At 37.8% G+C, this 15,829-nt stretch overlaps 1 protein-coding gene across 1 annotated transcript in view; it reads left to right on the top strand.

Annotated features, from left to right (window-relative positions):
* Nucleotides 1-1,333, top strand: part of HFM1 (helicase for meiosis 1) — a 60,172-nt gene extending 58,839 nt beyond the window's left edge. The window contains exon 37 of the mRNA XM_070939405.1: nt 1,270-1,333. Within this exon, the coding sequence (XP_070795506.1) occupies nt 1,270-1,333 (64 nt within the window). The remainder of the gene's footprint in view (nt 1-1,269) is intronic.
* The last annotated feature ends 14,496 nt before the right edge of the window (nt 1,334-15,829 follow it).

Genomic DNA, 15,829 nt, shown 5'->3' on the forward strand with positions numbered 1-15,829 from the left:
AGAGAGAGAGATAGACAAAGAGAGGGAGAGGAAGGGAGGTAGGGAGAGAAAGAGAGAGAGAGACTTGTTGATTGTAAGCTCCTTGGGACTGAGAAGAATTACTGCAAAACTGAGTTTCCTGAAGTGGACCACTAGACTCCTAAACAACTTAAAAAATGATCTAGTAAAAAGTAAAGTCAACCAACAGAGCAACATGCAAACAAAAGTAAATAAAACACACCCAGGAGCAAAATAAATTAAAGTTTAATTTGTGTGTATTGTTTAAGGGACTGCTAAATTGGCCACACCCACCCAGTCACATGACCATCTAGCCATGCCCATCCAGCTGGTCCGGCCACCCCCAATAGTCTGAGGGACCATGAATTGGCCCCCTGTTTAAAAAGTTTGAGGACCCCTGGTCCAGGCCTTTGATCACCTTAGTTGCTCTTCTCTGAACTTTTTCCAAAGTCTCAACATATTTTTTGTAGTATGGTGACCAAAAATTGGTTGGAGTATTCCAGGCGTGGTCTTACTAGGGTTTTGTAAAGCGGCACTAATACTTCACATGATCTTGATTCCATGTCTCTGTTTATACAACCCAGGATTGTATTAGCTTTTTTGGCTGCTGCTGCACATTGCTGACTCAAACTCAAATGATCATCCACTAAGATCCAAGGTCCCTCTCACAGTTACTGCTTTTGAGCCAGGTCTTGCCTAATCTGTACTTATACCTTTGATTTTTTTTTCTGCCTAAATGTAAAGCTTTGCTTTTCTCCACATTAAAATTCATTTTGTTGGTTAGGGCCCAACTTGAAAGTTTGTCAAGATCTTTTTGGATCCTGAGTTGTCATCTGGGGTGTTGGCCATTCCTACCAGTTTAGCATCATCTGCAAATTTAATGAGTTCCCCTTCTATTCCTTCATCTAAGCAATTTATAAAGATATTGAAGAGTACTGGGCCTAAGATGGAGCCTTGTGGTACTCCACTGCTTACTTCTCTCTATGTGCATGTAGTACCATTAAGGACTACTCATTGAGTATGGTTTGTCAGCCAGCTACAAATCCATCTGGTGGTGATATTATCTAGTTTACCAAGAAGTAGATTGTGGTCTACTTTGTCAAATGCCTTACTGAAATCTAGGTATACTATGTCCACAGCATTTCGTTAGTCTACTAATTTAGTGATTACTTCTTAATTTTTATAATTTTATATTAATTTTTAGTAATTTTATAGGGTTTAATATAGTAAAAATAATATCTTCTTTTGTGCTTTTTTTTTTTTTTGTCCTAGGCATCAGCATGATGATAATGGTGATATTAAGCCTTTTCTTGGCATATTTGATGGCCTTTTCTAATGCTCATAAACACAATATTTTATCAGTGGGGAAGAATAAATCTTAATTTTGAGGATGAGAGACCTTCAAATGCTAATTGAGCATTTTCTACTTTTTCAGTTTATAATAGTTCATTGATAGTCAATTTTGCTATATGGATAATACTGTAATTACCAAAATGCTATATAATTACTTACATGCATACTTAATTTGTAATACTATTTAAATGTCAAAATGTTTCATTAGATAAGATTGTACTCAAAATATACTATTTTTGAATTTTAAATTTTACAGTTTTATTCTGGAAAATAATATTATCTTTGCCAAATATATCTCTTAAATAAATATCTTTGTGAACTTTTTTTTTTTAATTTGTTTTCTTTCCTTTGGTCAGTTGACAACTGGTGGCTACTTAGATAAATCCCTGCAGTTTTCTTGGCAAGATTCCAGGAGCGACTTGCTCTTAACATTCTTGTTAGGGCTGAGAGAGAGTGGGACTAGCCCAAGGCTATCCAGTTGGCTTTATACCTAAGGCAGGAGTAGAACTCATGGCCTCAAGACCTCTAACTCAGCATCTTTAACAATCAATAAAAACCACAATAGCTTTATTCTTAAATTATTACTGAAAAAAAAATACTTTCTCCCCAGATTTTTATATCTGTCAATTACTTGTATTGACTTTGCATTTTAAAATTAAGTGTGTGTTTGTGAGTGTATTGCCATCTTTGTTTATAGTTTTAAATACTAGTATTTCAAATTGTTTTTTATTCAGCAACATTAAGAATGGGTTGGATCCAAATATTTTCATGAATTAGTTTTTTTCTATCATAGAAAAAGTTTTTTATGAATAAAAGGAATCCCGCCATAAGCAGAACCCTTCTGTTATGACCAGAATAAAATCTTTGGATTCAATCAGTCTAATATATTTACATCTTAATTGTAGAAATAGATTCAGAATGATATAAAATGTATATTTTAATTGGACATTAGGTTATTAGCACATAGAATAGAATGGTATTTACAAAAAAAATGAGCATACTGTAAATATATGTACGGTATGTATGTTTCTCAGATGTTCCTTCTCCATGCAATTCTGCTGACCTCTAAAAAGCCCTTCCTCAATATTAGAGGTTCTACTTTAATTTTTAAAAATGTACTAAAGAACAAACCACAGCACATACAATAATCTTCAGACATTTATGTTTATATATGTGTCAATCATAACAGCAGAAATGTATAGCTCTAAGAAGTACTGTTTAAATGTTTGTAAATATTCCATTGTCATTAACTGAATCTTACTATGTCTCCAGTTTGTATGCAGAAACTTAAGAGCAATTGATAGATTCTTTGAAAATGAAATTAAATTTCCAAGTTCTAAGAAACTAATTCAGTAATCAAAATAACCAAAGAAACAAGTCTTTTTAATTTTGCTGTGGCAACTAGTATATATTAAACTCAAATCTCTGTTCTTTCTTCTTTCTTCAGTCAGACCTATTACTTGTTCTTCTCTTCAGTCATCTGTGGCCATCATTTCAAAATTAGATGTTAAAATGATTTGCAGCCTACTAGAGCTTTCCACCATCATAGTGGAAACAATTGATCAATATAAACAGATTTAGTTCTACTATTTACTTAGCTACCTGGGAGAAAATCCAATGGCATAAGTGGAGCTTAATTCTTAGTAGATATATAAGGATTATCAGTCTGACTCTTAGATGAAATGAATGGAATATTATCCTCCCACCTTACATTTTGGGTAGATTTTATATCAGATAGCACCATGGAAAAAATAACTCTCCAAGTTACTTTCTTTTTCTTCTTAAATTAAATCTTGCCCAAGGGTGGGATTAGTAGTTATTAATGTTTTTATTTCAGTCTTAAAAGTGATTAATGTTCAAAAGATAAATTTGAAGTTTCTTCTTACAACTTTTTTCTTTATGTAATATCGCCTTCATTTTTCATATGCTGCTCATCAATAATCTGTCTCTCATACCTTAGGGAACAGCTTCAGTTCTTTTTGCAATATACTTTATACTGTTCTTTTTATTTTAAGAGGCTTTAATTTCCATGGTCTACTACAGGATAAGAGTAAAATCCATCAGCAAGTTTTTGAAGTTATGAATGATAGAATATATTTCTGGTAGACTGTGTCCAATAAAGCTTTTAATAAACAATTTCTACTACATCCTCTGGTAACTACATTTATTGTTAAGAATTTCTTATAATAAATACGAAATCCACAGGGCTATTAAATCTGTGTTCTGCCAAACAAAAAATTGTGTTGGTTTCCTCCACTAATTAATTTTAGTTGGTTTCATGTTTCTTTTAGAGTCCAACCTCTCTCCATAAATCAATTTATGGGGAATCTTTTAGATACACTATTTCAATACTTTCTCAATTGTTTTTTTTTCCTGGTTTTATTTATTAATTAAATTTTTACATTGCCCAACTCCAACAATGGGTGTACTTCTGCAATCTCCACTTTCCTACCTCCCCCCATCTCTGCCCTTTTGGTCCACTACACTCTGCCAGTTTTAATAGGATTAAATTGGAGACAGTTCTTCTCCATTTATACTTGCACAGCATCCAGGCATATTCAACAACAACACTGAGTATAATCATAAAATGTAAATGATTACCATTATATTTATCTTTGAAAATAATCATTATCATCCTCAAATCCAGTTGTCCCAAATTTACTTTTTCTGTTTAAAGTTAATGTCAAACCCTGTATGTTAAATAGGAACAGAAACCTGGCAGCTTCACTTGGCAGGCCCAAGGTTGAAAGATACTGTATAATTGGGTATCATCAGTGTACTGATGATACTGAACCGTAAGATAGTGGATGGCCTTGCCCAACATGTAGATGTTAAAGAGGAGGGGAAAGACAATAAAATCCTGTGGCACCCCACAAAAAAGCCTATTGAGCAACCTCTCTTCCCTAGAGTGAAACCACTCTGGAGAAAGAAAGAAAAACATTGTAAAATGGTGCCTCCTATCTCCAGCCCTTGGAGCAGGCAAAGGATTCCATGATCAACCATGTTGAAAGCCACTGAGCAATCAAGGTGCACAAGGACCTCCATCCTGGTTTTGCCATAGGTTATCTACAATACTCAATCCTGGTCTGAAACCTGACTGAAATGGGTTTAGATAATCCACTTGCTCCAGTGTTCTCATTAACTGCACACCAACCATCTTCTGAACAACCTTCTCCAGAAAGGTTGAAGTTGGAGACTGGACATTATTTATTGAAAATAGGTCCAAGAATAGACTCTTGAGAAAGGGTACATCATCTCCATTTTTCAAGGCAAGAAGTGTTTTGTAAAGAGATTTGACACCACAACATGGACCAAACCACAGCTGACTTTCCTGGCAGCTTTCATGACCCAGAAGATGTTCAATCCAGTAAACAGGTAGCTGGCTGTGCCGACATTACAGGGAATCCAATATACTTCCTCAGGAATCACCCGCTCAATCTTATCGGATCACAACCCGATTGTGCCTCATGCACCTCAGCCTGACTTGCCTGTTCAGAGTCCAAGTTGGAATAGATTTGAATGATTTCATCCACTAGATAGGCTAAATAGTCTTCATGGTGGCTCAGTAGATGTTCCAGGGAGTCCTCCTTATCCAATAGGGAACAGAACTAGATGGCTATCAATGGACACAATAATAGCAGAAACACACTGAAGTTCCTTAGTCCTTATCACTACAAGGTAATCCCTAATGTGGGCTCTTATCTATCTGGTCAGACTTGCTTCAAATTTCCTCCAATGGTACTCAGTGTTTCTTCTGGTGTTTCATTTCCAGGAGCTTCTCAACAAACCAAGAAGCACCCTTAATCGGCACCTAGGGAATGGCCATATAGACTAAATATGTCCCAAAGCCTCAGATAAACTACCCACCAAATCCTCAGGGAAAACGTCAAGATCTCTCTGTAACCATACCAGCATTTCTTAGCACAATGGAGAAAATAAGATCCAATAAGAGCCTTGATAGTACAGGGGTTTAGTGCACCCTGTTATTAACACAGCTGCCTGCAATTTCTGCTGGTTCGAATCTCTCCAAGGCTCAAGGTTGACTCAGCCTTCCATCCTTTCTAAGGTAGGTGAAATGAGGACCCAGTTTGTGGGGGCAATAAGCTGACTTTGTATAAAATATACAAAAGAATGAAGGCTATTGCTTAACGCATTGTAAGCCGCCCTGAGTCTCCGGAGAAGGGCGGCATATAAATCAAATTAAAAAAAAAAAAAAATCAGGCAGCATCCTGATTTTATGAAAATTTTATGAAAAATTTCCATATTAGCTCTCTAATTTCCAGGAACGCTCTTTGGCCCAACCTAGCTTGTTCCTATAATTATATTTGAGTTGGTTTTATGAATCCTATTGTGGTGGTTCATTCTCGCCTGCATCAAAGGTTCATCAGAAATAAACAACATTAGGAATAATGTACTGTGGAAAACTGCAGGATACGATTGCCTTAGGCCTTCCCCAAGTTAGAAGGTAAAAAAGAAATGTCCACCTTGCATATGCTTTTAGTTGCTCTGTTTACACCTTTTGCCAGGTAAGTCTGTTTTGGCCAGGAAAGCAGAAGAAACAGATCTTTCAGATTATACCTACATGTAATTTTGCAGTAGTGGAGGTTTCTATGACTCTTTAAGGAGTGGGATAAGGAAGGATGCAACGGTCATGCTTTGTGACTTTTAAAGTCTTCAGCTGATTGATCGCCTTGATAAAGTTTCAGCTTGTTCGTCAACCTCCAAACATTTATTATAGGAAAATAATTTAATAAATCCTTCTTTAACTAATCATAATACAGCTACCGAAAACAATAATCATAATAAAAATAATCATTTTCCCTAGACAGTCCCATTGAACCTTGAAGTTTGATACTGACTACTTTGAGGTCCCCTGTTTTAAAGCCAGGAAAGAAATTTTGGAACTTTGAGTGCATACAGGTAGTCCTTGAATTACGACCACAATTGAGCCCAACATTTCCATTGCTAAGCAAGACAGTTGCTAAATGAGTTTTCCTCCATTTTACGACCTCTCTTGCCACAGTTGTTAAATGAATCACTGCAGTTGTTAAGTTAGTAAAACGGTTGTAAAGTGAATCTGGCTTCCCCATTGGTATTACTTGTCAGAAGGTCACAAAAGATGATTACATGACCCCGGGACACTGCAGCCATCATAAATATGAACCAGTTGCCAAGCCTCCAAATTTTGATCATATGACCATGGGGATGTTATAACGGTCGTAAGTGTGAAAAACAATAATAAGTAACTTTTTTCAGTGCCAATTTAAACAGTCAGTAAACAAATGGTTATAAGTCAAGGACTCCTGTACCTTTATAGTCTCTCTAAAAGATGATTACTGAAACAAAGTTTTGCTAGAGTTACATGGAACTCATACGGGACAATGATCTAGCTACTACAGAAATTACTCCAAGTGAAGATGCTTACTTAAATCATTAGTATCACCTATTTCTTGAACTAAAATGTAACACTATATGGTGTTCTTTATTCAGAAAGGAAAGAAATGAGATATCTAACTCTCAAATGATATAGTAGAATGCTAAAGCTGTTATTCAACAGAGGAGTCTATATAATTTGCATCACAACTATATTTTTCTTATAACAATGTAAACAAAGGAAAATTCAATATAACAAGAGTCACATTTACAGTCATACTGGTCTGAGTTTGGTAATAAACTACTCTACATGTTGATACCTGCTTTTAATTTTATTTCAGCACCATTATATGTTTTCTTGTCTTACAAGGTATATTGATTTGAATTATAAAGTGAGTTTGACAGAATCTGCACCTGAACATGAAAGAGAAACAATTTTTTTTTATTTTCCTCCTCTGAAAAAATCAGGAACTCAAAGGAACTGCCAGAAAAGTACTTTTGCTTTTACTGCTTAGACACGCTTCCAATAACACATCAGACCATACAATATCACACATCAGATAAGCTCAGTAATATAGAGGCACATTGTTTTAAGAGCAACACGCAGTTTTACATTTTGTAGTTTATTTTGAAATGAAATAGTTCAAAATAAAAATATCAAATAGCCAACAAAGTGTTTTCCGTTATATTTGATTTGGCCCCAAGTAAATGTTGAATAATAAAAATTAATTATATTTGTTACCTGATATTCATTACTATTTTACAATTAGTTCTAACAACCTGCCTGTTACATCATATTTTCTTAATTCTTTTAGCATCACACAAGTTTTTATGCCAAACTCTGTTCAGTGTTGTTGTTGTTGTTGTTGTTGTTAATTTTCTGACCCCACAGTTTAAAATTCCCCTAATCCAATTTGCACTGGTTGAGGAATTCTGGGAGTTGAAGTTCACATCTCTTAAAGTTGCCAAGGTTGAGAAACACTGATCTAGATGGTTCCAGAAACCAAACTTCTCCTCTCGTTGTACTCACTTAAAGTCAATTTCTTGCTTTCCTTTTTCATCTCTATCCATAGACTTCAATAATGGATGAAAACACCATCTGAACTTCCAGAATGTTATACTTCCTTCCTAGATCTTTAAAGTTTACATGATATATTTATAGCTTCCTTATCTCTGTGTGAATTAACAGGAAACAATGGTTTTCCATGGATTTTACCTTATGAACGTTGTTTCTACTTTTTGTAAGCCACCCAAAGTGACTTGGAGTCAGACAGCTTCCAAAATGTATTAAATAAATAAACATTGACAGTTGTTCTGTCACAATTTTGCTTTTGGCAGACAATACATTTCACAAACCTGCTGGCACCTATTTCTTTCAAAGCCTTGGAATAGTGAGGTATCAACTACTCCAATATTTCTGAGAAAAGTGAGAAAAGGACCAATTTGGATCTAATTTTAGCTTTTTGTCAAAGTGAAGATAAGACAGTACTTCTGTCTTATTGCAGAACATAGATGCTCCCTTCATTCTCTAATGTCTTAATTACTTTCCCTGAAGGTTCAGATCCACTTCTTCTGCAAGACCCTGAATGCTTTCTGAATTGCAGGGAAACAAAGACCTCTTCTATGTCTCTTATTTCTAGTTGCTATTCTCAACCAATAGGGTTGCTCCTTTATTCACTTATCTTCTTTGTAGAGAGTGTGTTCTTTGTCTGCTTCTGCTATAAACTCTTATCTGATGTGACAATTTTATTGTCACCTGAAATGGGGCCATTCACTTCAAGGACTGCTGCAAGACTGTACTTGCTGCAAATACGTCCCCAAATACTGTCAGGCAGTGATATAAACATACCATGAGATCTGCAGACTTCTTTCTCTCTGTTCATTTTCATTTGTCTCTAGTCTAGAGGCATTGCTGGTGGTAGCCTTATATTTTCTTTATTCCCTTTATTCCCAGGCTTTCAGATTAAGTTTTTGATTTAAAAGGGAAAATTGCCCTGGCAAACTCCCATTGCCCTGGCAAACTCCCATTAACCCTTCCTGTTCACTTTCCCTGTAGAATTTGGGTTTTTTTCTACACCTTCTGCTGGCTCATTGGGAAGCAATCACTCTGAATGGACCATCAGCAACTCTTCAGGACAAGAATCTTCTTTGTTTGGATTTGTTCTAAAATAAGTGTAACACAACTATCATGGTTAGTTACACTTATTTTAGAACAAATCCAAACAAAGAAGTTGTGATTTATGGGGTAAATTGTGCAATCCCAGCATACTGTCCCTTGGTGAAGACATCTTCTGTAGTTAAAGTTAATAATCGAATAACTAGGCATCTTTGATTTGGCATTTGATTAATGGTTAAGATGCTAGCCTAGAAACCAGGAGACGATGAGTTCTAGTCTGGCCTCAGGCATGAAAGCTGGATGGGTGACTTCAAGCAAATCACTCTCAGTTCCTACAGGGCTGTTTTTGTGGGGAAAATAAGAGGAGGAAGGAGGATTGGGTATGTTCACTGCTTGGAATCACTTATAAAAGTAATAAAGACAGGATTTAAAAACATCTAATAAATTAAATAAATTTGGAAATCAGAGATCTCCTCTCCCCAGAGCAGAGCCACCTGTTCTGAATGCCTGTAGAAGTGAGGGTTCCAAATTCCAACACAGACAAGGAATCGATATCATAGCATTTTCGTAGCTTTAGGTGGTCAAGACAGACAGCACAAACAATGAAAAGAAAAGAAAAAAAAAAGGGGGGGGGAAGGGCCAAAAGAGAAAAGAATATGGATTGCAAATTAAGAGAAATGATGTTAGTTCAATTTTCATATTAGCATTTGACATACATAGGAATGCACAAGTTGATATTCTGATAATTCAGATAAAAATAAGCAAAAACTTAACAACAAGAAGTATGGAACAGATCTAGAAAAATATTGTCCTGCTTTCATAATATTGGCCCACCTTGAACCAGAGGTGGGCTTCACATAATTTAACAAACAGTTCGCCCCAGCACTGAAAATGTGAACGTGCTGCTGTCGCACACGCTTACATGCATGCGTGCGGCTTAAAAAACGCAGCTAAATAGTGCAGCATAGCACCGGGACAGGTGGGTGGGCCCACAGGTGGGCCCGCCCACCCGCGGGTCACAACTATCGGTTCGGGCGAAGGCAGGGGTTCAAGGCAGGGGTGGGATTCAGTCAGTTCGTACCAGTTCGGGTGAATCGGTATGAACCGGCTGAATCCTCCCCCTGCCTTGAACACAGATAAACACTGCCTACTCAGTTAGGGGCAAGGAGGGCGGAAGAGAAAGAACCCTTCTTCAGATATAGTGGCAACTATTACCAAATACATTCAGGGCCTGCAAAAGAAAAAGGCTGCAATTTTTGAAGGTATTATTTGCATAAAGTATGCTACGAAGAAGACAAAGCCAACTACCAGAGCAGACAGTAGCTTTTTTGGAATAAAGGCAGAAATGAAAGAACATCAAAAGAAGAGCCTTGATAGTACAGTGGTTTATTTGCACCCTGTTATTAACACAGCTGCCTGCAATTTCTGCTGGTTCGAATCTCTCCAAGGCTCAAGGTTGACTCAGCCTTCCATCCTTTCTAAGGTAGGTGAAATGAGGACCCAGTTTGTGGGGGCAATAAGCTGACTTTGTATAAAATATACAAAAGTATGAAGGCTATTGCTTAACGCATTGTAAGCCGCCCTGAGTCTCCGGAGAAGGGCGGCATATAAATCAAAAAAAAAAAAAAAAGGACTGATGCTCAGCTTAGAGTGAGATGGGGTGGTACCTAAATTAATATTTATTTATTTATTTATTTATGGTTATATTTGGAGACTGTCAATCTCCCTCATACAGTGACTCTGGGTGCTGTATAAAAAGATTAATAAGTAAGTAAATAAATAAGTAAATAAAATATATCTGGACAATAACAACAACAAAAACCCATCTGCAAAACTGGGCAGATGTCATTTTCTGGAGAAAGATTTCCTTAATGTATCTATTTACCATTCCTAGTTCCTAGTAGTCCCTACTTGACTAACTCAAAGAATTTAGTACAAGTAATATATACACTGTAATTCTTCAAGCAAGTACGCCATGCATAGAAAAATTCAAAAACTCTTAAAGGTTACTATCCAGGCTACTTAGAAGATAGTGGTCTTTTATGCTTTCCTAGGAGGATGGTTCATTTTATAAAATGTCAAACATTACAACATTTAGAATTGTGTTTTGTTTTGTGTTATTTTTTAAAGCCTCCTTATTCTGGATGGCAAACTAATATATACACGAGGAGAAAGCTTTTGTTTGTGTAAATGAAATTGTGATTTACTTGTAACTGTGAAATTTTCTATTAAAAGATGCCTAGCTTCAAAATATGAAAAGAAACTTGCAACTGCAAATTGATATGATCAATTTGCTACTCCCCCACCTGTTTAAAGCCAAAATCTATTTATGAGATATTATTAAGTGCAAATAATTCCCAGAGCTTCAGGAGAGAAGATACAGCTGCAGAATGTGGTCTCATTTGCATATAAATGACATGATTTCAGCTCAGAGAGGAATATTGAAAAATATACGTTTCTACAGTGCAAGTTTGGAGAACTCCACATATTAAGGTCAGATTGTGTCATTCCCACTCTCCCCTCCCAAGTTTATTCTTGGCAGTGGCAGCAACTGATTGCATTTCCAAAAGTGTGTAAGTAGTGTCAATTTTACCCACTCTGTATATTTTTAAATCTGTACTAATTAAACTACCTTTTTGTAAGCTTGCATGGGCACACATATTAAAAACAAAACTAAAATGAAACACCATTCTCAATCTGGTGATTGCTAATGAATTAATTCATTGCCCCCAGCCAGCATGGGGGCAATGAAAATTCTAGTCCCATAAAACTGAAGAGTGCCGTGTTAGGAAAGGATTATTTAAAAAAAAATAATAATTTGAAAAATGCTAAAAAGAATTCTAGGAATGTTAAATGTTGATATGCTTCCTTCTAGTTCTAAAAAGAAATGATGGTTTAGGACTGAGCAAAGCTTCAGATTCAATTCCCAAAAGAAAGAGAGAATGTACAGAAGAATGAATGTACCACATACTTGTGACTCCTTAATTGTACAGTGACATTTAGCAGCATTTTATATCAGCTATGACGGGGATGTCAAACACGTTGTCATCACATGACGTATCACAACTTTTTCCCCTTCACTAAACCAGGGGTGCCCATCATGTGACACATCCGGCCCATGGGCCACAAGTTTGACACCCGTGAGTTATGAAGAGGGTTCTGTTCCAGCTATATGGTTTTGGAGCTGCTTTAATGGATCATTGACAGGTGTCATCTTTGTCTTTCCCAGGCAATCAAAAGCAGCTTTTCAGAATTAAAAATAAAGTTTTAAACAAAACTACACAAACTGTGATACTACAGGAAATATGCATTTAGAAAGCCCCCCCCCAATTAAGAATACAGTTTTTTAGAAGTGTGTGAAGATAATCCAAGGAATGCAAGAACCATGAAGTATGTGACAATCCTAGAAAAGGAGAAGAGGTGAGAAAGAAACTCAAGAAAACTGCACTTTGATTTTCTTTAGAATGAAATGGATGCTCCGGCAGAATTTCAATGTTCAAAATTCTGTTATTACACATATCTATAACAATCCAGTAATCCAGTAATCTGTGAATTGCTTGTTCCTTAATTTGAGGAACAAATTAAAAGATGACAAATTTTATGTGTGTATATCTAAAGTGAGATAAACATTTTCCCCAAAGTGTTTATAGGTGTGCAATGTAATTTCACCACTTTATTCACTGGAAGAAATGTACAAAAGATAAAGGAGCCAACAGAAGTACTTTATTTTTCCAGGTGGAATTCTAGCAATGTAAGAAGACAAGACATACCTCAATTACAGCCTTGGAAAGTCTGCCTTGCTTTCAGTCATTTTAATCTTCCACTCACCTTTGGATGGTGTGCATTTGTGGAAACCTCAGTGGCTTTTATGGTCCAGAAAAGCAACACAAAATGTTGGGAGAAGAAAGAAACCAGATTGACTCTCTTATTGTGAGTTCCTCAGTAGAGCACACAAGAGAAACTGGTGACAGAGCTATTATATCAGATATAAAATCTCACTTTTAAAACTAATGGAAAATATTTCTTTCCATGATATGCCTATTCTTTTCCTTAAAGTTCTTATCCTAGTAGGTAAGCATTCTATGGCTACTTTGTTGTTAGTTGCAAAGTCACATCCAACCCATCGTGACCCCATGGACAACATTCCTCCAGGCCTTCCTGTCCTCTGCCATCCTCTGGAGTCCATTTAAGCTCACACCTACTGCTTCAGTGACTCCATCCAGCCGCCTCATTCCCTGTCATCCCATTTTTTTTTCCCTCAATCTTTCCCAGCATTAGGCTCTCCTCCAGTGAGTCCTTCCTTCTCATTAGGTGGCCAAAGTATTTGAGCTTCATCTTCAGGATCTGGCCTTCTAAAGAGCAGTCAGAGTTGATCTCCTCTAGGACTGAGCAGTTTGATCGCCTTGCAGTCCAAGGGACTCGCAGGAGTCTTCTCCAGCACCATAGGCCTCAATTCTTTGGCGCTCAGCCTTTCTTATTGTCCAACTTTCACAGCCATACATTGCAACTGGGAAAACCATAGCCATGACTATACGCACTTTTGTTGGCAGAGTGATGTCTCTGCTTTTTTGTATGCTGTCTAGATTTGCCATAGTTTTCCTCCCCAGGAGCAAGCGTCTTTTAATTTCTTGGCTGCAGACCCCATGTGCGGTGATCTTGGAGCCCAGGAAAATAAAATCTGTCACTACCTTCATTTCTTCCCCATCTATTTGCCAGGAATTGAGAGGGCTGGATGCCATGATCTTAGTTTCCTTAATGTTGAGTTTCAAGCCAACTTTTGCACTCTTCTTCTTCACCCGCATCAAGAGGCTCTTTAGTTCCTCTTCACTTTCTGGCATTAGAATGGTATCATCCGCATATCTGAGGTTGTTGATATTTCTCCCGTTAATCTTAATTCCAATTTTTGATTCATCTAGCCTCGCCTTTCTCATGATGTGCTCTTCATATAACTTAAATAGACAGGATGACAGTATACAGCCTTGCCGGACTCTTTTCCCAATTTTGAACCAATCAGTGGTTCCGTGTCCAGTTCTCACTGTTGCTTCTTGACCTGCATATAGGTTTCTCAAGAGACAAATAAGATGGTCTGGTACTCCCATCTCTTTAAGAACTTGCCACAATTTGTTGTGATCTACACAACACGCCATGACAAGGAAGTAATCCATGAAGGAGTCTATGACTACTAACTTTGGGGATTTAGAGGATTAACATTTTGAGACAATTTTAATACCCTCCAAATATATTTCCTGCTGCTTAACAGTGAGTTATGGAACAACTTCATGGTTGTTCAATATTGAAAGAGAGAGAGACAGAGAGAAAGAGAGGGAGAGTCAGAAAAAGAGTCAGTAAGAGAGAAACTTCATTTTAATCTTCTTTAACATTTTATCCTATTGTGTATGACCTTGGGTCTTGCCACAGCCTCAGTTCTGTTGGCATTTTTACACAATGAGCTATTATTATCCATACTTGGCTCTTTCTGAATTTTTCCTTGAGTGACTTCAGCTATGGATAAGGAGAAGAGAGGGGAGGGGACATTGGATCAAGACAGAGGGGTGGAATTTACTTCTGATTTTATAAGAAATGTCAAGCCAAAGCAAAGGTTAGATTAACCTCGTGAAAATAGGGGACAAAAGTTGCAGTCAAGACTGAAGAAAAAGAGTCTGATAAGATGCCTCAAAGAGAAAAGGGAGAGTGGGTGAGCAAAACAGATCTCCTAGCCTAAACAATAGGTTGATGGCCCTAAAAGGGTATTCTTTTGGTTAACAAACAAAGAACAGATAAGTAATTGATAAGCATATGTCTATTGCTCAGATTAACAAAATGAATGGCCCGGGATGAATCTATTCCATATGGAATCTCTTTAAAGATATCCAGCCTCTCCCAAGGCCAGCAGTTATGCAAATGGAAAGAATTTAGGGGGGAGGTTTGGAAAAATCATATTTAGGTCTGTTGGAAGAAATGTCCATCTGGGTTTGGTTCCAAGTGGGGAGAAAGACACTGGAAACGTGGAAATTGCTTGGAAAGATGGTTTAATGGTGGACAGGACCACATGGGTTTTTTGGGTCCTAGGCAAAATGAGCACATGGGTGAGAGAGGGAGAGAGATTTATACCCTCTGCTGGGCTTTGAACTTGCTTCCTTTTCCTGTAGCAAGAAATGTATCCTGATTGGTTGTCGGACTCCCATGCTTGGTTGAATCTTGCTGGGTGATGTAATCTTCTCAGGTGTCATGTGGTGAGATGAGTAAAGGGCTAATCCTATTATGTCCTGAAGGTGAAGGTCCTTTGTGTTGTAGATAAGCTGGCCCAGCCTTTTGTCTTGTAAATAACCAAAGTATCTGCTGGGGGCAGGGAGCTGGGGCTGAATTTCTGTCTTAAGATTTCTATTTCTCTTTTAGGGGAAATATTCTGCCTTTTTAATATTTCCTAGAATATTTCATTTTCCTAGGAGAGGGGTGGGTGCTAACTTCCTACAATCCCCCTTTTTTGCCAAAATATGTAGGTGGAACGCATATGTTATTGGCAAAAGTTTAAAAATTGATCAGATCAGGGAGCTTGATGACCACCCCAACGATGCCCTTGAAGTGATGTCCCGGTGCCTGGAGGCGGTGCGGGTCTGGATGGGGCGGAACAGGCTCCGACTCAATCCCTCCAAGACTGAGTGGCTGTGGCTGCCGGCGTCCCGATATAGTCAGCTGGTGCCATCGCTGACTATTGGGGGCGAGACATTGGCCCCCACGGAGAGGGTGCGTAACTTGGGTGTCCTCCTGGACGCACGGCTGTCCTTAGAAGAGCATTTGACGGCCGTGGCCAGGGGGGCTTTCTATCAGGTTCGCCTGATACGCCAGTTGCGCCCCTTTCTGGATCGGGACTCCCTATGCACGGTCACTCATGCCCTCGTTACTTCCCGCCTTGACTACTGTAATGCTCTCTACATGGGGCTCCCCTTGAGGAGCACTCGGAGGCTCCAACTGGTGCAGAATGCGGCCGCG

Source organism: Pituophis catenifer, unplaced genomic scaffold (assembly GCF_029215685.1).
Source record: "Pituophis catenifer annectens isolate HBS135680 unplaced genomic scaffold, rPitCat1.0.hap2 SCAF_3, whole genome shotgun sequence".
Lineage (NCBI taxonomy): Eukaryota > Metazoa > Chordata > Lepidosauria > Squamata > Colubridae > Pituophis > Pituophis catenifer.